The 25,698-nt window shown below is 43.0% G+C and overlaps 1 protein-coding gene across 5 annotated transcripts in view; it reads right to left on the reverse strand.

The window, feature by feature from the left end:
* BIN3 (bridging integrator 3) overlaps positions 1–25,698 on the reverse strand; it is a 249,286-nt gene that overhangs the window by 122,871 nt on the left and 100,717 nt on the right. For all 5 annotated transcript variants that reach the window (XM_085871004.1, XM_085870993.1, XM_085871014.1 and 2 more), the window contains 2 exons: positions 24,867–25,003; positions 457–497 (listed from right to left, as the gene is read on the reverse strand). In XM_085871004.1, coding sequence (XP_085727130.1) covers positions 457–497; positions 24,867–25,003 — 178 coding nt within the window. The remainder of the gene's footprint in view (positions 1–456; positions 498–24,866; positions 25,004–25,698) is intronic.

Genomic DNA, 25,698 nt, shown 5'->3' on the forward strand with positions numbered 1-25,698 from the left:
TAACATCATGTGAAAGTCAGGTTGATATAGAAGGGTGAAGATCAAGTAGGTAAGGACATGAAATGAAAGAATGAACAGGAACAACAACCAAGACAAACAAAAAAGATGCTTTTGCAATGCAATAAATTCAATGAACGACAAAAGAACAAGGAGAGAGAGAGAGAGAGAGAGAGAGAGAGAGAAAAAGAGAGAGAGAGAGAGAGAGAGAGAGAGAGAGAGAGAGAGAGAGAGAGAGAGAGAGAGAGAGAGAGAGAGAGAGAGAGAGACAGAGACAGAGACAGAGGAGGGACAGACAGAGAGAGAGACAGAGGAGGGACAGAGAGAGATGGAGAGAGAAGATAAAATAAAAGACACACACAAACACATAATGTAAACAAAATGTATATTTTCTGGTTTAAAATTATATTTTAGGTGGACAGGGGGAGGGGGGGTGCAGGACTAAAATAAAATACTTACTTTTTCAATGGATCAATGACGGTCTTCTGGACTTGATTAATCTAAAGACAAAACGGTTACATATTATACAACATTCAGTTCATCTCCATAGAAACGTGTCATAAAATTCTCACACGTGAAACAGTCACATGACATCACACAAAGCATGATTCACATCAATCTGTGCAGCTTTAATCTTGCTATAGTTCTGCGAAACCGGCACTCCCCCAAGGCAAAGGCACACAACATATAGCAAATCCCGAGACAGTTATGTCATTCATATTTCTTTTTCATTGCCCTTCCATTATGTGTAGTGGGTTTATGGGACAATATGCGTTGTGTGGGTTTCAGGTGGCGTTTTTCTCCAAATTCTCAACTCATCTTGTATTCTTTACATTATTTTTCTTCGGTGCACACACAACCTCTCGTTCCTTCACGCATGCATGCACACCAAGGACCATGGCAACAGGGGAAAGTCATTTGCATACACGTGCCATTTCCCATTTAAATAATAGCGTGCCATTATCCAACACACATTACATCTCAGACATCACCAGATATGAACCGCAACGTTGAAACATTTCAAATACCATCAAGATTTCTTCATAACAATCAGACCACAACCCAAGTTTGCTTACCTTCGCCATCAATAGCCACAACCACAATGAACCACCATGCTATAACTCACCGCTAGGCTGCCGCTACAAACACCTCAACCACTATCACCACCACCAATGACCACTTCCACCACTCCATTTCGGACCAACAGGGAATGGGGGGAGCGTGGCATACCATTACCTATCCTCAGATCAGTACATTCTGGCATGTACCTTGAAGCGCAAGAGTACGCGATACTCCATTCAAAGTCGTGTGGATAGCCCTAGCGCTCCACTCAATTGCAGCCCTCATTGGGTGTCCAGCGAGTGTTTGTCTCTGGACAGCGCAACGGAATAACCTGGTGCTATGTTCATCTCGAAGATGGATCATGTGGAAGAGTTTGGGGGCAAGTGAGGCATTTTTCAGCTGCCGAATCTTCGTTTGGGCGGGGCTGATGCCGGGGTAATCGTCCATCCACCACTGAAAGTACTGGAAAACACCCATCGTTCTCCGCCTGAGCTGCTCCCAAGCACCACTCCCACCAAGGGATAATAAAGGGCTGTACGTCCTGCACATTAAGTAGTTTACGGTTCTCTGGCTCAGCATGGCTCGGTTATCTGGATGCGTGTTATTGGTGTCACGGTGCAGTGAACAATGGAGCTCGATGGAACGGAATGGAGCCCACAGAGCAGGGTGCACAACACGCAGGAAAGCCAGATGCTAGACAGGGCGCAGTTCAGACAACCTTAGCATTTACACATATAGACCATTTTACACTTCAATTTGGGACTATCTTCTCATGTTCTTTGCTTTGTTTCCAACCCCCCTTGAGTCACATCTTTACAACTTCCTCTCCGCACTTCACCTGTAACTCATCGCACCTCCCTCGACCATGCACCATCCCTCCTTAGCAACTGGGTTTGCATTGGTCCGTCGACCATGCTTGATTTAAAAAAAAAAAAAGAGGTCGCCACTGTCTCTGTCTCTCTCTCACTGATTCTGATGGTGCCTGTTTTGTTAACATAGATAAGATTAGAGAAGTTTTAGGATTGAGGTAAATCTGCACTGTCTCTCTTGTGTTTGTAAATAATTGCATTTCTTTTTCCACAGCTCACCAATCCTTGCTTAACGCTGCTGTAGAAATATTGTTGTCATAAAACCTTTGCTTGCTTGTCCACACACCTTTCCTCACCCTTGCTTTAAATAAACTTGCATATTCTTGTGAATGTACCCAGTTTGTCGAGTCTTTTCCTCCATTGGTCCAGTGTAGTCCACACATTGTGTCAACTGGGAAGTTTTACCCCACATGCTTTGCTCTTGTTAGCCAGCACACACCCAATGTATCACTCGGCAGTAATCCGGGTGTGCGTTGAGGGCACGAAACTCGCTTGGTGCGGCAGTCAAAAAGTAATGTACCCACATGAAGTCCAATTGGGGTTCATAGTTGCTTAACAACCCACCGGGCTGCCGAGTTATCTGCGGCTGGTGGCCTCAGAATCGGGAGTTCGGGAGGAACTCGAGCACTTCCCTTCAAAACAAAGAACAAAACTTTCTTTTATGTAATAATCCAGTACTTCATTGGTGTATCTTTTGGAGATCGACAAAACTGTAGAATAAACAAGTCTGGAGACGGCGATAGTTCACGAGCAATGTACACGGTTCACCTTTTTTATTTTTTGACCTTCGAGGGGACACCATGGGCAAACTGGCGGGAATCGGGAAAAACGTAAATGATGAAAGTTGTAGTACTCAAAGAGCACTACTTGCATACCAACTTTCATTCGAAACAGTTGAAAACCCTAGGAGCTCGATGCCCAATTTATTGATTTTTTTGACATTTTCTAAGTTCATGACTTTGTGACCTTGACCTTGGGATGAAAATGAAAAAAAAAAAAATCGAGCTTCGTGGGGCTATGCAGGTGCCATTGGGCTAACCAAATACCAAAACCCCTGCCAGATTCGACAAACCCCCTCAGAGAAGATGTAACTTGAAACCGGCTACCCGCTAAAAACACGTTTTTTGGGCGTGGCTCCACCCATAATGGGCGCAGCATGCCCATTCTCCGGAAAACACAACTAGATCATGATACAAACCTCGCACCCTAATTTTATCAAGATCGGATCAAAACCCATGGAGCTATGCTCGGGAAAGACAAACAAACAGACACTCACCCATAATGAATATAGTGGTCACTTACTGACTCGTGAGCAAATAAGGAAAGGTGCAAAGGCATTTAATGACAATTCACCTTTTAACAGGTATCCTTTAGATGGAATTACAATACGGGACTTTTGAAATGACATGAGGCCAAGTAAAATAAATTAATTTCTCGTCCAAGCTTTTCAAAAAAAGAAGAAAGAAGGTGGGAGAAAAAGAAAGAGAAAGAAAAAAAAAGCAAAACCTTGCTATTTGATATTTTCCAGATTTTTGACATTTTTTCCAAGATGGCCACCACATGGTGAGATCAACCAGACCAAAGACTGGCACTACCAGCAACACACATCCCATATACCATTAAAAATGACATTGATCATATACCCGATACGTCAACATCGACTGCAGCAGTGGCACTATCTGCTGTGCTGCGTGCTTGTATGTACTGAACCGGTACTACATACAGTATATGCGGACTTATAATACTGACTTGAGCTGTCTAGTAGTTGTCGTAATTGGGTGAGCCCTTGTCGAACTCCAAATTTGCAAATGCTTTGAAAATATCCCCAAGAGTCTGGATACTGTCCAACACCGTACGAGCGTACCATGGTTTCAAAAACTTTCTGCCAGCCTTCCGGATATACACACAAATGAAGACCATTTTAAGACATAGGTCCACCGTACTTTGTCAGGAGCTCAATTAAAGCTTCTGAGAAAGTTCGTTCTTCAGATTGATAGCACACGCCATCACTAGAGCTAGCTAGCTAGCTAGGTAACTTAACTGTACACGTGCCGTACACGTACGTACGTACATGTGTCAAAAAACGCATTCGCTGAGTGAACGGTGTGGCGCGAGCAAGCGTACTTACAGATGAGATCGATTTCATTTGCATGAGCGCTTGGCCTACAGGGACCGTGAATAATAAAAACAAATAATAAAAAAATTTGTAAATTTGATAAAGAAAAGGAAAAAAATAACTGAGGAAAGTACAGCCTCCAAAAAAGGAAACGGGAGGAGATGAAAGAATCAGGTTTTTTTTAAGATCTGGAGAGTAAATATCAAAATAAAGAGGTGACCATCAAAAAGGAAGCGGGTAGGGACGAGACACATAATTTATTTTACTTGGCCTAATCCACCCCAGAATGCTTGGCGCACGAGTGCAGAAACCACTTGAGACGGCAGTGGCCGGGGCAGCATAAAGTATACCGAGTGTGCGAGATGAGGATCATTCCCTAAAATGGCTCAAAAAGCTTCTAAAAGAAGCTGATAATTCTCAGAAAAGTACCTGGGAGAAAGGCGTGTGCCTCTGCACAACAAAAGACTTGGAGAACATTCTCAACTCGACGGATAGGCAACTTCCCATACTGCAAACTCCTGACTAAGCTGGCCTGTGTCTGGCCCGAGTGGATGAGCATGTGCTACACAACCCTCAACAGATCGCTTCCAGTGAAATGACTTTGAACCTTCTGGGAGTGCCTCCTGTGAACATGGAAGGCTTGGTGATTTCGGATGAAAATTGAGGATTTTAGAAATTTGGCCTTTGTTGACCTTTTGACATTTAGGCTTCAAAATAATTTGTCGTTGAATGCAGTGACCTGATATGCAAACCCTGCTCAAATTTCAAGTCAATTGGATGAAAATTGGGAATTTTAGAAATTTCCTCTCAGTTGTTGACTTTTGACCGATGTTGACATTTTGGCCTATGTTGACCTCAAATATAATTTGTCATTGAATTAAATGACCAAGGATGAAAATCTTCAGATTTCAAATCAATCGGATGAAAATTGACAATTCTAGAAATTTGACCTATGTTGTTGACCTGTTGACCTTTTGACCTGAAAATGAATATGCTTCTGGCATATGACCAACTCTACCGTTTGGTGAAGTTTTGTGAAGGTCAGTTTAAAGTTGTGACCTACAGGTGAGTGACATACATATGGACAGCCAGCCAGACAAACAGACAGAATAACACATGCGACCAACCAACATATTTGAAAAGTCTTTAATTTTCACAAGTAACAGACATAAAATGTCATAGCCCCCATTGCTTTAGTAATTTTGCCGTATGGAGTTAAAGGGCAAGCCCATATTTACGCATAACTACAATGGCCGCCAGTCCACCAGTCGGTCATCTTTGATAATATCGCAAAATAAAGTGAGGTGTACGTGTATGCCATCATGTACTGTGCTTGTGCCAAGTTCGAACAAAATCGGACCGTGCATGTCAGAGAAGTGGTTGGGGACACATTTAAGTAATAAAATGGCCATCAGTCGGCCATCTTGGATCTGATCGCGAAAACAAATTACGTGCATATTTAAGCCATCATTCATGATCTGTCTGCCAAGTTTGAACAAGATTGGTAAATGCATGTCCGAGAAATGGTCGAGGGTGCGTTCGACACCGGGTTTTTCTTTACGACTAAAATTGCCATCTTGGATTTGTTATTGAAAAAAAAAAAAAAAGACGTGCATACGTATCTCATCATGTGTTGTCGTCACGCTAAGTATGAATAATATTGGTCCATAACTGGTACTCAGGTACTCGTGCATGGTTTATATAAAAAACAACTAAATGTTGTTGTTTCGAAGATGGTAGTGCCAGTTTCGAAGATGCTTCGAAGATGCTCCGAAAGCTCAAAAGCGTGCTCGCAATCCGCAACAGAGGCTTTTGATGGAAGGTTTTCTCGGTGAGTGTCGGTACGATTCTTACGTGATAATTCTGATACACCGTCCTGTCCGTCTGTACTGTGATTTCAAAAAAACAATAGATCTGAGAACACGTGATCAAAAGGGAAGAAGCAGAGGTTTTCTCAGCTGGTGTCGGTATTAGATTATTCTGTGATAATTCTGATTAATGATACACTGTGACTTCAAAATTTAAGTGTACAAAATTGAGTTTGTAAGTCACAACATTATAATGTATAAGTTATATTGTAAGTTTATAACTTACAAGGTAAAAATATAGATCTCAGGAATATGCATGAGCAAGGAGGAAGAAGAGTTCGTTCAGGAGTATCCGGAACGAAAAAGAGCGGTTTATAAGTGTCATCTGGAGCAGACGCTCTGAGAGAGAGTTTACTGAGGAGGAAGATGCACACAAAGCTCAGAGGTACTTTAAAAATCGGAGTGGTGCTTGGGAAAGCAGACAAGCATGCTCAAAGCTCACAGATTGTTTATCATGAGTCCCAAACCGTTTCTGCTGGAACTCATTGGAGAACGATATATATTGTTACAGCTGTGGAAATTCGCAATACACCATAAAGGGTCCTCAGGTGAGATATATCGATAAGTTCATGTGTAGTTAGCCCACTCCTGTTGTTTAGAGGGAATATGTGTGATTCATCCAGGCTGCAACGCTTCGAGTTAGCCATTTTTCTTTCTCGATCGTTATTCTGGACCATTAAGCCGCCAACAACTCAAACACCACCTCCTCAACTCCACAACTCCATCCCACAACTCCATCCCGCAAGCATCGCTTCACCGCCATTCCCAAACGACGCCCACCAACCACCAAACCACCACAGCAAACCCCCCACCACCTTCGCCTTTCTCCTTCCACAACCATCGACCCCACCACCACTCAACACTGAACGTCGTACTGTCCGAAGCCGTTCGGTGATTGCTGCCGAACGCGACAAGCCGCGAGTGCAATGGATGCCTTTACGGGAGAGAAATTCGGATCAAGAAGGCTTCACGCCCCTTTTCCTCCATCCAATTGGCGAGCGTCAGGCGGTATGGCCCCGCCTCCAAGCGCGATGAATGTGGATTCTTTACGGGAGAGAAATTCGGATCAGGAAGGCTTCACGCCCCTTTTCCTCCGTCCAATGGGCGAGCGTCGGGCGGTATGGCCCCGCCTCCAAGCGCGATGAATGTGGATTCTTTACGGGAGAGAATTTGGATCAAAAGAGGCTCACGCCACTTTTTGCCACACCAATGGCTGAACAGAGGGTGGCGTGGCCCCACCTCCAATCGCGTTTTGATCCTAAAATCTGCATGCAGGCTCCTCCTCCTCCGGTCTATAAAGACGCGAGCACAAGGCGACGCGCACGGGTCGAGTGAAGACGGAGGTCATCGTCAAGGTTGTCAGAGTTGTTGTGTGGTGTCATCTCGTCGCTGGTCGCTGGGCTCGTCTCGTCGATGGAATCGACCCACCTTCGCTCTCCCAAGCAACCAAGCCAGCCAGCCATTCCCCTCGCTCAACCCTGAGCATCAACAATTCCCCCCCCCCCATCCGCGCTGAGATAGTGCCGGTGGCCCCGTTTATTCCCCACCCTAACCGTGGTGCCGACCCAACCGTGATGGCGCGGAGCACGCCGGAGAGGGCTCACCGACCACGCCAGGGGCACGGAGTCGGCTTGCCCGCCATCGTATCACAAGGACGTGGGTAAGACCTTGTCGGTTTCGTGGACCTGGCCGCTCCTCCAGGTTCTGCGCACATTTGGTCCACGGACCCCGTCTATCTCCCTGCCTATGGGGAGGTCTTTCCTGTTTATTTTGAATGCATGATGTGGCGCCGAGTCCCGACAAGTATAATTGTTTAAGTGTTGTAAATAATTATAGTCGGTAGTAGTGCTTTTGCTTTTGTTGCATTTTGCGTTTCCCGCATTGATTGCATGGCTGTACATACGTGCATGTGTGTGAAATAAAGTGCCTGCTTGTCAAACTGTTTCCCGTTTCGTTGCGTCCTTTCCTCTGTTTGAAAGTTCCATCTTGCATCACGTAAGGGATTGATAGAAGGGTGTTAGACACCCAGTAAATAATTGGAACCGTCGGGGCCGGTGATAACACCGCTCGGTTATCGTTTAGAAACGGAACGAACTGCTTCAGCGGTTCGTGTCCGAGGCCGACCTCCGGCACGGTGCAGCCCCTCGGTAAACTATCCACGCGAGTACTCAGGTATATCGAGATTCGGCGATTCAACCTATCTCGCGCGGGTAGAATGCGGACTGGGTTGTGGTGAGGTTAAACCCCCACCCGTGACTAGCTCCCGGCATTGTTCCGAGAGGGTCACGACAGAATTGCCCGTTCCGGTGGGCGACGCGGTCGCAATTCGAGTCACGCGGCCGATCGCACGCCGGGCGGGCCGAAATTCGTAACAATATTATTTCTGATAAGGGTGATTGGGATAACACATTTTTAAAGAAGGCGCTTCCAACCAAAAGTAAAAACTCGATCGACTCGGATAATTTGAGCAAAAAAGTGAGAGCAGACCCGGTCTCAGGGCAACGTTTCGCCGGATTCACAGCCGGCTTCATAAGACCGGGTCTGCTCTCACTTTTTTGCTCAAATTATCCGAGTCGATCGAGTTTTTACTTTTGGTTGGAAGCGCCTTCTTCTACTTCTTAAAAAAAAAATATATATATACATGTGTATATATATATATATATATATACCCAATATATATATATATATATATATATATATATATATATATATATATATATATATATATATATATATATATATATATATATATATATATATATATATTGAACCCCTGGTTCAAGAGTACATTTATAAGACTTTACAAAGTAGCTTATATTCTCGTATGAGTGTTTTCATAACATTCAAGGCTGATAAAGATGCCAGAATAGATCACTAAAGTATAAATCGGGAGATCGTTAAAATGTCAGATTTTACTTCTTCTTTTTCTTCTTCACTTTTTTCACCAGCAGAGCACAATAAAGGCTGAAGCGATTACAATGATTATAATTTCTCACACGAGGAAGTGAAATTGCCTCTGGATATTAGGCTTTGTTTAATTCACCATGTAAGTTCTGAGGGGGAATGCATCATCCATGTAATATGAGCTATATCAAATGGTCACGTAACGTGTGGTCAAGTTTCACTTTCCTCCGTTGAACAGTTTTCAATGTACGCTCTTAATATGAGAACCAAGATGTCTAGCTTTGATTGGACACCAGACCCATTACGTCCTTATTGAATTGAATTCAGAATGGGTTTTCAAAAACTTAAATTCAAATCAAATGGAAGACCAAATAAAATAGTTACTGCATTGTATTCATCAGAAAGAACCCGAACAATCAAAAAAACAAAGATGACGTCATCAGGAGCAACTTGAACAGGATTCAGGTTTCGGTCGATACTCTATCCTCAAACCCATCCAGGCACAGCCAAGTGAGCCTTATTCAAAAAACAAATTACACAAACACACACACAAAATATATCAAAATAAATAAATAATTCTGGCTGCCAGACCGTGCATCCAATCAGGATGCAATTTAAAATACATGTTACCCATCACCACTAAATCATAATTGGAAAGTTTCACGGCGATCGATGAAGCGGTTCAAAAGATAATTTTTTTCAAGATTTTCGCTCAATCCAATACGACTGTCAAACCATGTGACTTATCAATTAATCATAAACACTTTGGTATATCCAAGGCTCGGTGAACGTGTGAATTTCCCCTCGATCTGTCCAGCCACTCTGGAGCATATTTTCAGGGGTTTGAAGGTAAATCCAACATGGCTGCCAAACCATGTGAGCAATGACATCATCGGTAGATAAGTTTTAGTTCCTTATGGATAGGCGGTCATGTCTGTAAAGTTTCACCTCAAACTGTTCAACCATTTCAGAGAAGATTTTTGAAGGTTTTTATTATTTTTTATTTAAATATGGCTGCCAAACCACATGACCGATGATGTCAGCAATTTTTTTTTTTCTGTTGACCAATTCATCCCTCGATCGCCCTCAAAAATTTTCATACTGATCGGATGTAGCATTCTACATGCGCAATTATGATGTCATAACGAAAGCACCAATGACATCATTTAAAAAATCATACTTATTCCCCATGGGACAGGAGCCAAATTTCAATCTACGGTGAAAATTGTGTGTCAGTCTGACAAGCGGTTGCAGAGAAAAGGGAATAACAAAATGTAGATACGTATGAACGTTCTACGTACGCACGTACGTGACAGAGCTTCGCAAACGTGGGATAAAATTAGTGTGGTATCTCAGCTGGTACGACTGTTCACTCCCAAGCTGTCTGATCTTCAGTTTGATTCTGGGAATCTGATGAACCCCAAAACACAACTGACACATTGGTGCAGAGCCAGTAGATGGCGCTGTAGCCTGAATCTCAAAACTTATTTTGCAGAGGGCCTTAAAGCTGGCTATTCTGTCTGCACGTACTTTATGAAAAAAAAATCGAATTTCACAAAGTGAAAGCCTTTGGTCTGGTACCCTGGACAAATCCCACAAGTGGACAGAGTCTTTATATTTGCCCATCTCACCTCATTAGAAACCCTTGTGGTCCAAAACCAAAAAAAAAAACCCATGAGAAGGCACGAGTTAAGATCCATCATTGGATGGTCATTCACATGAAGGATACAATCTAATTTTTCAATTTCACAGAAGAATAACAATTCAAAACCAAACACAAGAGTAGTTGATCATTGCAAAGACCTCGTCAAGTTGATCCATCAATTGTTGAGACCTCTTCACGCCGTAGTTTTTCTGACCCTTTGAGAAAAGAGGACATTGAGGGAGCAGTTCCAAAACAGGGATTGGGAACTCGTCTTTGCAATGACTAGCTTCACCAGCACACAATGTCCTTCTTTATTAAAAAGGCGATTGTGGCTTCTTGAAAAATGCACAAGTGTGGGCTTGCATTTGTGGGACAGTGGATTAAACATGGCCTTCAAAAGGTCAGCATACACTGGGAAAATTTGCGATGAGGGAGAGAAAGAGAGACAGAGAGAAAGAGAGAAAGAGAGAAAGAGGGACAGAGGGACAGAGAGAAAGAGAGAAAGAGAGACAGAGAGACAGAGGGACAGAGAGACAGAGAGACAGAGAGACAGAAAGAAAGAGAGAAAGATAGAGAGTTTGGGGAAAGAGGTTCTTCTCTCCAGGCCTTCAAAACAGTTGTTCACCGCCACCTCTTATTGTCCTCTATCCAAATCCTCAATTTTTTCTACCCCCATTAATCCACCCCAAACCCACATCCTTCAAATTCCCTGCTTTCCTTCCTGAAAGTCCCTGCAATGTCCATCTTGCATTCCCCGTGTTCTCCGCCCCATCCCTCTTCCTTCCACAGATCTCCTCATGTCTCTGTTCCCCACTATTTTGTCCTTCCCTCTCCCGCCCCTCTTGTCTCATGCCCCCCTTGTTGTGCATTGTGTGTTAACTCTCATACGAGCCTCGACAAGGTATACAAAAAAAAAGAGGTATGGCCATTGGCATACTGAGGGGGGTGCGGGGAGGGTGGAATCCACCCAGGTGATAGCCTGGGGAGGTGGGGGGGGTCCACCCGGGTGACAGCCTGGGGGAGGTTGGGGGGGTCTGCCCGGGTGACAGCCGGGGAGGTGGGGGGGTCCACCCGGGTGACAGCCTGGGGAGGTGGGGGGGGGTCCGTAATTGGGAGAGTTGAAATACCAGTATTATGACATAACGATGATTGCATTTGCAAGTGACATTATAATATTATTTACCTAATAATAAAGACAGTAACTCAGTAATAAAGTTAATTTAGTTGTGACACTTACCAAAATAATCTTGAGTCCAAGTTCCTGAAGGAGAAGGGCGAGTGAAATATGAGAGCCTTATTGTCAGGCTGTCGCTGATGTCACATGCTCTCGCGAGATCTCACGCAATCCCGTTCGAGTCGGAAGGACACATGGCAATTCACAAAACACAGAACCGAACATAAACACGGAGCAGGAACACAGCATTACATTACAGGGCGGGAGGTGGTAGAAGTGATGGTTCACGGGAGGAGGTGGAGCTGATGATGGGCTTGGCATGGGTTCGTCGGTGGACAAAGCAGATGTCGATGGCTTGAAGTCGCTTCTGAGAGTAGACTGTTGACAGTTTTTTTTTTATTCCTCCTCAAGAGTCCTCATATGTAGCATGACCCCAGAAATGCTTTTTTGTCATCAGCTTTCTCCAACAATCAGAAACAAGCTTTCATAAGTTACCTGGGCATTTTGCATTGCAGGAAAGGTCACAATTCGTTCTTTGGGTTGACGTCAGTTTAAACTCATTTGGATACACCATACACGTCTCGGCCACGATGGTAGCCCGACGTGCTTTATGGGTTAGCCCTCTCATTCTGAAAAGTTAATCTCCTCCATTATCCAGTTAATTGGCAGGAAAAACATCGCCACGGAAATGGCGTCATGCAATCACCGGACAAAGCAACGAAGTGGACAGCGTTGCAGCACTATTTGTGAAATGGGATTTTTGTGAATCCTTGCCAAGCTTGTCATTGTGCTTGACATTCTTTTCGACGATCTGTTTGTCGATTTCTTCATGTGAAAGGAGTTTTTTTCCAAATTGAAACTGATAAAAAAAAATTCCTTTGCTGAAGCATGAGTCACACAAGATTGACCAACCTGGCTTTGCTTTCAATTGAACGTGAATATACAAAGAAAGTGAATTTTGATGAGGTCATTGACACCGATTTCTGTGTTGGAGTGGCCACCGGTCCAGGATTGTGTCCAATGGCCAAGGAGACTGCTTAGGCAGCACCAACGCTCTGCACAGAGGATGGCCCCGACGGATGGATGGATGGATGGATTGACCAATTTTCAGAAATTGAGGCTCGAAAACAGAGACTGTGAATGTTCTTCGATTCATGTTTGAACAATATGCTGAGCCCTTTTGACGCTGGATTTTCTGTCACCTTTTTGAAAATTCTTCCTGGTGATGTTTTCTCTGTGCATGAAGATGTGGTTTTGTTATATCAATGCCAAGCAGCATTACCTGTTTGCTCAATTTTTAATGTCCTGCATTTTTCTTATCTCCAATAAAATTATCTAAATCTGCACGTGAGGACGGGTGAGGGTTAGTGGTACATACAGAGATTACGATACATCGGTGGTACGTTCAGAATTCTCCAGCTGAACACAGAAATTTGAAACTTTACCCTCAATTCAATGAAATAAGATGAGTGTGAAACGCATGTTGGAGTGCGAGAACATCTCAGGTTTGGAAGACAGGTTGGAGGTTCAGAAATCCCCCACAATGTATGTTACGTACAGACTGTAGTCTCAGTTTTGACACATTTTTGGGGCCGACTCAAAACGCGTAACACCACAGAGCACAACATTCAATCAAAATTCGATTTCATGGTAACTACTGTCGAAAAAAAAAAGATTTTATACTCGATATCAATTTCATAATAAATAAACAACAATACGTGGGGGGAGCAAAATCGTGAACGGCATGATCAAGCGAGTTGAATGAACCCGATTGCCACCGATCACACACGGGGTCAAATAAAGAACTACATAAAATGGAGTCCAGGCCAACTCAAGCCCTCGTTTTGTCATGCTGTCGTGTGCAGATTTCACCACGATAAAGTAATTCATTCTACAAACTACAAAGAATTGTGATGGTAGCAGGTGGTAGCGAAGCTACTTACGTCTGAAACGTCAGGACGGCAAAACAAAAACCACAATACATCACTGGCAAACTATGAATCAAGCACTCCTGGGCAGGAAGCCAAACTCTCCCCCTCCCCACCTCCATACCCCTCCTTCCACACCACTACTCTCACCCCCCCCCACCCCCCCCCACGCACTGCTTTCCAAAAATCCTTTTTCATCAAACCCAACGTACTTGTGCATGTTATACTCATGTCTATCTCTAATAACAATACACAGAAAGTGTAACATATTTATATATTTCAACATGGTTAACCCATTTCCATCCGTCGACTCAACGCAAGCACTGAGATTTTCAGCCCCAAATTCTTCGACACGTTTTACTGGCACTCCGATAATAATTGGACCATTTGATTTGAACTTTGAACCTTGGAATCAACAGAAGTGAATCCGTGTTGAGCAAATGATTCGAAAACCAAGGCCACTCTCTGCAAGGACTTCAATACCTCCGCGGAAAAATGAGTACCTACCCGAAGTAACACCACAAAGGAGTCTTCTTCCGACTTGCTCATCAATGAAGAATATTTTAAGCATTTGGTGAATTACAAGAGAGTGAATGAGATGAGATGATTAAAACCTTACCCTTTCATTTAAACCACACAAGTGCGCATATAACCTTTATATAAATAAATTAATTAATTAAAAAAGCAACTTGAAAAAGGTCAAAAACCTGCACCAAGTAGTTGTGAAATTTCGAATTAAAAAAAAAAAACAATCTGCGTGGTTGGAAAACACTGCAATTTACACTGAAGATGTTTATCTTAATGTGGAAAAACTACAAATAAGAATGGCAAGTTGTTTTTGTCATAACTTTTGCCATTGAAGCCTCAAGTCCTCCCTTCCTCTTTGGTGTTTCTCAGGGTCACTGATGGCAGTCACCGATATCGTTCAGAACGTACTTTGATTTCCATTCGTGCTCTTGCGCATCGCTGAGGAGACACCGGCACACAACGATCTGCTCTCTGGTGAGGAAAACAAAACAAAAGGAGCTTTCATGCCCACACGTCGGTTCGAATAAAGTGACCGGCGAATTGTCTCTCGACGAATGGCACTTCGATGAAGGCAACTTCCCATCTGTCAAAACGGCCGGGCTTGCGGTTAGCCGTCCAATGGGCATGTTGTGTGGTCACTTGGAGAAGCGTAAAGGGTCTCAAGGCAAGGTTCAACCCAGAATTTATTTTTATTTTGCTGAATCTCCTAAAAATAGGCTACACTGCAGCCTGCGACGCGTGCGAAGACAACGGAGGTGGGTGGTTGGGTCAGGGTGGATTGTGGCGAGAGGTCACAGTCAGAAACTACTTGAAAAAAAAAGAAACAATCGGAAAAGGAGTTCAACGCAGGGAGAGAATTAGCTCAGTTGTGGGGGATAATTTTATTTTTTTATTTTTGACTCTTGTTTTAATCCGGCGTGAGCTCTCCCTCCCAGCACAGAGTCAGCCACGTGTCCTAAAAACTCGTCTTTCTTCATATTTTTTCTCCTTTCCGATTCTATCCATTTTCACTATCTTCATTCTCAATCACAGGTTCAGTTCCTTGGATCACGACTAGTTTCTGACCAGGCTGAGCATGGGCCAAGACGTCATTTTCCCGCCTCAATCGATTGTACGCAATGCCGAATGGAGGCGAAGAAGGAACAGCCAATAATCATGCAGAAAAATTCTGGTGAATACGACTTCGTTTCTGACTCAGCCAATTACCGAGATCACAAACAATGCTGAAGACGGACGAAGTGGGAACAAAGTATAAAAAAAAGAGTGAGAATTGCTTTGCAATGCATGTCCACTACCGGTCCCAATGAATGTTCGTTTATTTGGGTGGTGTGTAATGGTGCATTTGGTGCCAAAAAAATAATAAAAACAAGAAAAAGAGCAATCAGAGATTGCAAACCCTCACCAGAACTTCGTTTGAGTGGTGTATTTTGTGTAGCTTTGTATGCTGTTTGTGTACTGGCGTGTTACGTAATTAATAAAAGACATAACTGGAACTGCCACTTTATAACTGCTGGCAGTGATGACCGGGTACCAAGACGTCCCGCTTTGATCGGACGACTGACCCTGTCCCATGACGTTATTTATTATTATTTTATTGAATTCACAATGGGATTAAAATAAATTAAATTAAAATGAAATGGAAGACCAAATCTGCACAGTCCTGCATTGGAGTCATCAAAAGGAACCCAACCAAGCAAAAAGCAACGATGAAGTCATCAGGAGGAACCAGGGTAGGATTCACATTTCAGCTGCTACTCCTCTACCCTCAAACACATCCAGGCACAGCCAAGTGACCCTTATTCAATAGAACAATTTTTTATTTTATTTTAAAGAACCCAGGTCAAAAATATAATTAATTCTGGCTGCCAGACGATGCATCAGATAAAGTTGAAATTTAAAACATGTATTCCCAATCACGACTCGATCATAATTATGAAGTTTCACGTCCATCGATTAAGAAGTTCCAGAGAAAACATGATTTAATATTTCTCTTCAATCCAATATGGCTGCCAAACCATGCGACCTATCAATTATTCCTGAACAAACTTGTACACCCAAGGGTTGGGGAACATGTGTGTGAAGTCGTCCCTTCATCTGTCCAGCCATTCTTGAGAAGATTTTTCTCAGTTTTTTGGTAAATCCAATATGGCTGTCAAACCATGTGACCTATGACGTCATGCGTGCGAACCTTTTGTTCCTCATGGATAGGCGGTCATACGTGTAAAGTTTTGCCTCCATCTGTTCAGCCACTTCAGAGAAGAAAATTTTTGAAGGTTTTGTTTTTCTAAAAACACTATGGTGCTGAATCATGTGACCGATGACAAAATCAATTTTCTTTTCTGTGGACCATTTTATCCCGAGATGACCCTCACAAATTTACATACTGATCAGATGTGGCATTCTTCAGATGCAATTATGATGTCATCACAAAGGCACCTGTGACACACAAGGAAATCAGACATAGGAAGAAGCCATTCAGCCCATCATGCCTGTCCCACATCAACACCACACCAATTTATCAACACCAGATAAAAACAAGAAAATACAAAATGTTTTTTTTTTTTTTTAATAAAGTGTTGTTATGGGTTTTTTTTGAAATTTTTGTGTTTTTATTATATATATATATATATATATATATATATATATATATATATATTATATTATCCCTGTGTCGTAAGAGGCAACCAGCGTTGCGTCAGGAAGGGCATCCGGCGTAAAACATGTGCCAAATCACTATGCGGATCATACGGATGATCCGCTGTGGCAACCCCTTACGGGAGCAGCCGAAAGAAGAAGAAGAAGATATATATGTATATATATATATATATATATATATATATATATATATATATATATATATATATATATATATATATATATATATATATATATGTGTATTCTTCTTCTTCTCCTCAGGGCAGAGAGCATGGGCTAGGTCAAAAAACACACACATCAACCACACACCATCCCTTGATGAGACCCTCCACCAACAGCACTCCATACACATGTACACAATCACCCATCAATGCTCAAACCACCGAAGTCTTATCAACATCGTCATACCCCTCTATCTCTATAACTTCCAGGTACCTATCTAATTCTACTTTAAACTTATCCACTGTTTCTGCTGCCACAACCTTTCCAGGGAGACAATTGCATGCATTAACTACTCACTGAGTGAGTCCCCTGCCTTACTACCGTCTTAACTCTCCTCTTCTCCACTCTCAAGCTATGGCCCCTGGTCCTATCACTGTCTTCTCTGCTGAATAATTCATCTGCACTTATTTTATCTCGACCTTTCATTATCTTAAACATCTCCATCATATCTCCTCGTAACCACATTCTTTCTGGTGCATGAAGCCCTGTCTCCTTCAGCCACTCCTCATAGCTGAGTCGAGCTCGGCCCGGAATCAATCTAGTAGCCCTGCGCTGAACCCTCTCTGTGGCATCTACGTCCTTCCTGAGTTGTGGTAACCAAAACTGCACACAATAGTCTAGATGTGGCCCTCACTAAATTCCTGCACAATGTCAACACCTATTTTGATTTATAAATGATCCCCCTCCGAATACAACCTAAAACCCTATTTGCTTTACCTATAGCTGCCTGGCACTGTGCTGCCTGCTTACCTCCCATATCTATTACCACCCCAGATCCTTCTCCTGTGTGACATGCTCAAACATTACCTCTTGTATCATGTAATCTCTATTTTCGTTCTTCTTTCCCATCTCCAACACCTTACACTTGCTTTAAAAAAAAAAAAATGCTGACGACGACATAACAAAAAACAAAGCAAAAAAATAACAAAACACATTCCCCATGAGGAGTACTTGCTATGTGCCAAGTTTCAATTTTTCCTTCATGCGGTTTCAGAGATAGAGGTCCAAAGTTTTTCCCTTTTTCCAACATGGCTGCCGTACCACATGACATATGACATCATAATCATCAATAAAACATTCCACATTAGTCGCTCCTATGGCGAAAATGTTGTCTCAATCCGACAAGTGGTTACGGAGAAAAACACAAAAAGGTCTGTGCAGACAAACAGACAGACAGGCAGACAAAAAAAACAAACGGACCCAAATGCAATACCCTCTCTTTCAGCGATGGGAATAACCCCATGTACATACATGAAGCAAAGACATGCGTACAGCTTATGTGCGTATATAATACATCGTGGCTATACACCTGAGATCATTCCAATTGCATTGGGCTACGGACTAACACCCAGGCCGAAACCCTGAGGCCTGTCGATTTGTGCTGCATCATGCAATGGCAGCACATGATTTTATTGGGGTGGAGTCAGACCAGCTCTCCAGCCAATGGGTGTAAAGCAGTTGGAGCGGAGTCAGTGAAGCTGAACACTGACCCCTGTATAATATGTGATATTTTCTAAGTCTAAAAAGGGCATAACTGAAAAATTGACAAAACATCCTGAAACTCAATCTTGTTCTGTAACTCATCATAATAAAGCCATGTCCCAAGTTTCAGTTCACATGTTAAAGGGTATGGGGAAAAAGTCGGAAAAAAACACAGGTGGGATGGACAGACGGACAGGGGGCAAGCCTGTAGTCCCGTACGGTGAAACCGATCGGGGAGTGAAAACCGATCAGCATACGGCAAGGGAGACGCTTGTGAATGTGACGTAGTCAACGCATAACATGCTCGATACCAATTATTGTTCATGGCAATTGCACATCACATCTATAATCAAAGGAGATTCTCCATGAGATCAGAAGACTTGATGAAAAAAAAAAAAATGATGAAGCCAAAGCTCCAAAGCGATATTTTAATAAATTGAGAAGAATAATCATCATTTCCAAAGCGTATCGGTTAAATCTGAGGTGTATCATGTCAAAGGACACCGCAAATGCTGCTCATGTGCTACGACGGCCCAGGAAGAACCCTCCTTGGAAAACCAGAGCATTTGATATCATTGGGGCGAATAAAAGACCCCCTTTGGCAGTCCGACACACATTATGACCTGCAAGAGCAACACAGGAATATCACCAGGTAAAGGTGTTTACCACCTGGTCAACATCAAGTATGCTCCTCAAAACACTGCTAACTGCACTGAAACGGCAAGTTTCAGTTTAACGTCAAAATGAATTTGGCACCGCCACTGCTGACCCTGGAGATGTACAAGCTAACGACGAACCATCGAGCAACCCCGTGTTCTCAACAATGGCTCTCCAACGGGGAAAACGAGAGCAAAGGCAAATGCTCAAAATGTACATTTGATTTCATTCATTTCATGTCTCGACAACCATTTGGAGACACCTTGAATTGAAGACAAAGAGCAAAATGCGTTTTCAAGTATGGTGGCAAAACATTCCATCTATCCAAGGAAAAAATAATAAAGGGTGAGAACATGACTCATTGGTGTGCCACATGCATTCCAGCAGATAAACCATTGGCAGGAATTTCCCCAATGTGTGACAAGAGGCTACCTCTCTACCCCGATAAATCCCTCCACCCTCGCAGCCTCAACCAGAGAAAACCCTCCAGGGGAGGGAGCCAAACCGACACATCGTCATAATCATCATCGCTTGCACGCCACTGCTGTGGTTAATGAACAGATGGAAGCTTGTGAGAAGCAAAGCCCTCATGTTCCTATTTATGTTTTGTAGCAAGTTTCTAAAGTAACAAATACTCGTACTCGTACACCATGCCCGGTACAGAGCGTCGGTTCTGTCGAAGCAGTTTCCTGCCTCGAGATTGCAATCCTGGGTCACCACTCCGACGCAGGACACTTGACCGAGTGTGAAGTAATTTGTAATTTGTTCAAGGTGCCGACGATAGTTCACCTGCTCTTCACAAAGGACGGTGTGGTATCTTTAACCTCCACAAACACTGCAGTTAGCTCACGTGACGTCCAGTTTGGCATCCATCCGAGGGACGGCACGCACACTGAATCTCCCCGCAAGAGAAACACTAGGGTGAGAGTTCATAGCTGGGTGGGGTTCAATCCCAGGCTGGACAAGTTCGGAGTGAGTGCGCATACCTCGAGTCTAAGCTATCCTGCCAGTCCAACAAGTAACGACCCAACAAAATCCGGTTGTGTCATCACATTAACAACTAGACACTATTTTGCTAGCTACAACACCACCATTTTATGTCAACACCAAGACTGCAATGAGTTATTATGACAGCAACACCGCCAAACAAAATATACAAAGAGTAGATGTGAAGCAATATTTTACATTCACTCAATAAACAAAAGTATGACATGGTATTATTCGTGTGCAAATGCTCTTGTTTTCGGTGTTCAGGCATCTCTGCAGATCGAACAGCGTTGCGTGATTCCCAATCATACGAGCCATGGATGTAACTCATCTGATCATTTCGCTTCAATGGCAAATGCAAATACACAAGCATATGTGGCTGGCACATATCTCTCGGCTAAATTCTTAATAACAAGGCAAATTGCGCGTTATTTTCACAACACATGCTCACCGATCACACAAAAGGACTTCACGACATGGAAAATGCTCGGAACGGAAACTTGATGATTTATCACGACTCGGAGGGATTAAATAAACTAATGCACGTTTTGGCTTCTTTTACAGGGTTGAAGACTTGTGGGGGAGATGACACACAAATAATACACACACATGCAGACATAGACAGCAGGCAACATTGAACGTGACAGCTATATTTTTAAACATTGGACCAGACCAGGTGTAATGGTTTGAGCGTCCGCTCCAAGTCTGAGAGGTTGCCGGTTCAAACCCCAGCCACATCATACCAGACTTTAAGAATGGTAGGTGCTGCTTCCTTGCTTGACGTTCGGCATTGAAAAGGTTAAGAGCACGGACAATCTCCATCAGCTGGCAGCCATGGGGAGGAGGAAATTCCTTCTTCAGAAATGCCCTACTGAGTGTGATGAGGACGGCGCCATCGTTGTGACATCGCTGGTACCCAGAGTGTCCCGGGAAGTGACGACATTTTCTCCAAGCTCAGTGGCCGTGTTTGTCTCCTTCAACACAGTCTTGTATTGCGTCTCGTGTCTTCGTCTATATGTCCGTGTGTGAGATGCATTTGTGGCAGCTCCACTTTGAGCCTCAAATCCCAACAAAAATAATAATAATAATAATAATAATAATAATAATAATAATAATAATAAACTACAAGGGCACTCTTCGACGTCAACAGATATGCTTCTGCCCAAATTATTACATCATCATACATAATTGGAGCAAGTTTGATTTAAATCCTTGAATGCAAATTAAAAATATTAAATAATTGGCTGCCAGACCATGTGTCACATCAGATTGAAATTCAAATATATATGTATATATACCCCATCACCACTAGATCATAATTGTAATGTTTCATGTGAATTAATGAATTAATAATCCCTTGATCTTTCCATGCTGAAAGAGACACAGAAATCGTACAAATTCCTTTTGATGACATAATATTGGATCGGTGGTAAGGATGAAGGTTGCTTCCAACATACGTAAATGAAACGAGCTCCGACCTTGGCTCAATATCCTGAACATTTAAGTTTGAGTTTAAGTGCCGATGTGAAGCTCGGTGCGTGGGCAGCACAACACTAAGATTGGCCGATCGGATCAAACAACACGTCCCCCTGGCGATTCGAAGAAAGATTGTGAGGGTTAGAACACAACCAGTGTGAGCATGTAGAAATATCCAGCAACCACCGACCACTGTACCTGCTTCATCTGCCATTGCACAGCATCTGGATGCCAACCCTATCTGTGCAGACCAGTACAATGCAGATATGTTCAGGATATTGAGCCGAGGTCGGAGCTCGTTTCATTTATGTTTGTTGAAAGCAACCTTCATCCTTACCACCGATCCAATACTATGTCGTCAAAAGGAATTTGTACGATCTCTGTGTCTCTTTCAGCATGGAGAGATCAAGGGAAGTACGGTAACAAATGGTAAATGGACCTTCAGGGAAACCCATCCCCCCTCCTCCAGGATGTGGTTGCAAACGTCAATCATCGACAAACTCTGCTCCAGCCAATGGGAGCTCGAGGTGAAGATGATGAGCCGACCAATGGGCGTTCGGATTAACCGTGACATCATTACGGCCGAACCAATCAGCGTCTACCTTATTGAGACCTGTGTGTGAAGCACGCGCCTTCACTTCCTCCTTCACTTGCTGCGATTTTTACCCTGAAGAGTGCAGCACGAAAAGCTTCGGTCATTATTATGTCGTGTTTGTTTGTATCCATATATATGTATGCGTGTGTGTGTGTGTGTGTGTGTGTGTGTGTGTGTGTGTGTGTGTGTGTGTGTGTGTGTGTGTGTGTGTGTGTGTGTGTGTATATATATATATATATATATATATATATATATATATATATATATATATATATATATATATATATATATATTTGATTAACTTGTGTTCTCCACAATCTCATAAAAATTGTTTGTTGAATATTTGATGAGAAAAGCTCAATTGGTAATGAAAAGTTATGAGCCAGACAGACAGACAGACACACAAGATTGCAAAACCCTGTGTCTTGTTGCACGAGAAGACGAGCCAAGTCATCAGGAACGGATCTACAATCGGGGTGGTGCCCCACACTTTTTTGCTATCTTGACTCATTCCTACCTTTCCCACTACTTTTTGAAATTGCTGCATTCGCACCCACCCTCTTCTTTTAAACAGAAAAGTGAAGAATCCACAACACAGCAAATTATTCCATGAACAGATTGCTCGAGGCCCAAACTCTTCAAAGAAAACAAAGAAAACCTCAAGCAAAGGCAGATGCACACCACTTCGTGAACAATTAAAAGAGATGGAACCAGAATAGTTTACAACAGCAGGCTTCTCCCTCAATTGCATTTTGTCTTCAAAATGCAGTTTAACATTCCAAATCGTGATAAACCGGGAATTTGGTAAGAGAGGGCTTGGGTGCATCGGAGAGATTTTGGTTTCCTTCATAATTTATCAAGGCCTCCTGAGGCACCTTCTTCTGGGGGCTGAGAGGCGAGCTTAGAGGTAGCGTACTGGAGTCACTTCCCGGCCTGACTGGAAGCTGACACCTTGGAGCTTTCATGGGCAGGGAATTGTATTAACGAGCGCACCATGTCAGATGGAATGCAAAGCAGAGTGTCCAATTTGGCTGCATTTCCCGATTGGGGGGGGGGGTTAATGATCCAATGTGTCTTTTGCAGGAGGAGGCCATTTTGTGCCACCGCCTTCATGAGGTGCTCAGCTGACCTGGCATACGACCGGGGATTAAAGAAAAAGTTACCTCGCGACTCAAATATTTGGCTGCCACGGTGGTCAGTCGAGTGAGGGGCTCGGAAAGAAGAGTTGTTGGGACTTCCTCCATCTTCAAAACTCTCACCTTAGCAGCTATCACAATTTTTGTTTTCAAAATGCATCATTAAATAACCCACATGCTCTACTTCTCTGCTGTAATGACGGCCTCATTCCTAATGAGTAAGGCAACATACAACACGGTGTATGTGAACCATGTTGCATCACTTTTTCTCTTTGACTCTTAAGGTCGAGCCATTTCCCGATTTTTTTTTTTTTCGCCACAAATTTTGTGCCATTCATCTTCTTTTTTTTCCAATTCACTACGCCTACCGGAAGGCTTCCCCCCCCAAAAAAAAAAAACTTCAACAGAAATGGTTTTGCAGAACTTTTTCGTCACTTCTCTGGTTATGAGTATTAGAAGATCATTACAATCGACGCACATCATCCATGGGTGCTGCAAGGGTGGTTACTCAACTTGAGCAGGAGAGATTAGAACTTTGTGAACTTCATTTTGTTGGCATCCTCAATGTGTGAAAAAAAATAAAAGGTTTCAAAAAAATATTGTTTGTGATACATCGGTGGGGTAAACTTGCTCCTCTTGCCCTCTCCAACCTCTGTCCTCCCCAAGCCACCCCATGAAGCACACGTTCCTAAAGAAACCTTCAACTGCTCACCCTCACCAGGTCCAGACTGGTTCCCCACCTGCATTCACATTATACTCCCGATTGCGGAATTGCCTCCGTGTCCGTTCTCTCGTCTTCCTCACTTCAAATGCGTTGTCTTTTATATGTGCTGCCATTCACAACCTCATGCGTTCACCCATGCACATCCACCATCTCTTTGACACACAAGGATTCTTTCCTGCTCTGTTCCTCTCCATGACATTGTATTAAAAAAAGCAAAGAAAACAACTGTTGCTTTATCATAAAACCCAGTATTTTAGTGGTTGGGGGAGTGATTTTCTGGCAATTGGAATCTAAACATCGGAATGCATTTATCCCCAACCCCGACACCTTTCCCCCCTTCTGGTTAGGCACCATGAATCACCTCCCACCCTCCTAGCCACATTCTTAGCCACTCACTTTAATTTCCTGAATCAGTGCCCGATCATAATAATCATAATAATAATAATAACAACAACAACAACTCAAAAGCATCCCAAAATGCAAAGCCCGTCCGCGTTTTACTTTGTACTCGAACTAAACTTGACGAAAACAGCTAAAAAATAAAATAAAAGTAAAATGTATGAACAAGCGCTCTCCATATTCTCATCATCAAACTTTGTTGAGAATTTGATGACAAAAGCTCAGATAGTAAAAAAAAAAAAAAGGTTAAGGCCTGGACAGACAAACTGAACCTCAACTGTAAATAAATAAACACGGAAGCGATTTAACAAAACCCATCCATCTCACGCAGAGCAGCGGTGAACGGGCAAACAACAATGAAAACAATAACGATTCCAAAATGTTGACGCGCAAGTAAAGAGATTTATACACACAAGGATTAAATAGACGAAAAGGCCCAAACCTTCTCCTGATTGAAGGTGTCCATTCGGTGCAAAGCAAGATCCAACGCTTCAATGCTACGAAGAACAGATTCTTCCTGCACGCACACCTGGTTAGTCTTCAAATCAGCAGTGATTTTCAACGCGGCCTTGGTCATGGCTGCGGCGGAATGAAAACAACGATTACAGCAATGGCTAAACAGTCAGGATGTGGATTGCACATTGGGAAATGCTATCCTTTTGAGGCGGGTGGTGGGGGGGTTGTTAAGGGGAACCTCAACTCACATCTCAAAACTGAATCAGGACATGTGATCATTCATTGAGTTTTACTCCAATTCATATCCTTATGTGAAACACAACGCAGCACCATAAAGCAACAAGTCCAGCTTGTGTCAACTACCCAGTAATCTCTGAGGAGGCTACCCTCCCCATCTTGCCTTTGTGGGTCCACGATGGGTCGTGAAATGTCACGTGCTTTGCATGGTCAATCACAGACCCAAAAATGAAAGACGTGACTGCCTCCTCCGAAATCCATTAACACCATGGCACATTTGAAACCTCCCCCGGTCTATAATAATTATCAGAGGCGACTACATGAATGGTGAGCTTCTAAAACAGGGGTTCGGATCATTTAAAAGTCACAGTACGTATATCTATATATTTTAAAGCAAATCAAAATACTGGAACCCAAAATAACCGGAGGATCAAACAAATTAAATTGGATTCGATAACAATGAAATGCTTGCCGTGACATTCCACGTGAGCACAGATTATGATGCTGGGATATTCCATAGGTCATGTGGAGGTGGGTCGGTTCGCTCAGTTTTGTTGTGCAGATCACCAATCTAAACGAAA

This window comes from Eptatretus burgeri, chromosome 1 (assembly GCF_056783735.1).
Source record: "Eptatretus burgeri isolate ZD-2024b chromosome 1, Ebu_testis_v1, whole genome shotgun sequence".
In the NCBI taxonomy this organism is placed as follows: Eukaryota; Metazoa; Chordata; class Myxini; order Myxiniformes; family Myxinidae; genus Eptatretus; species Eptatretus burgeri.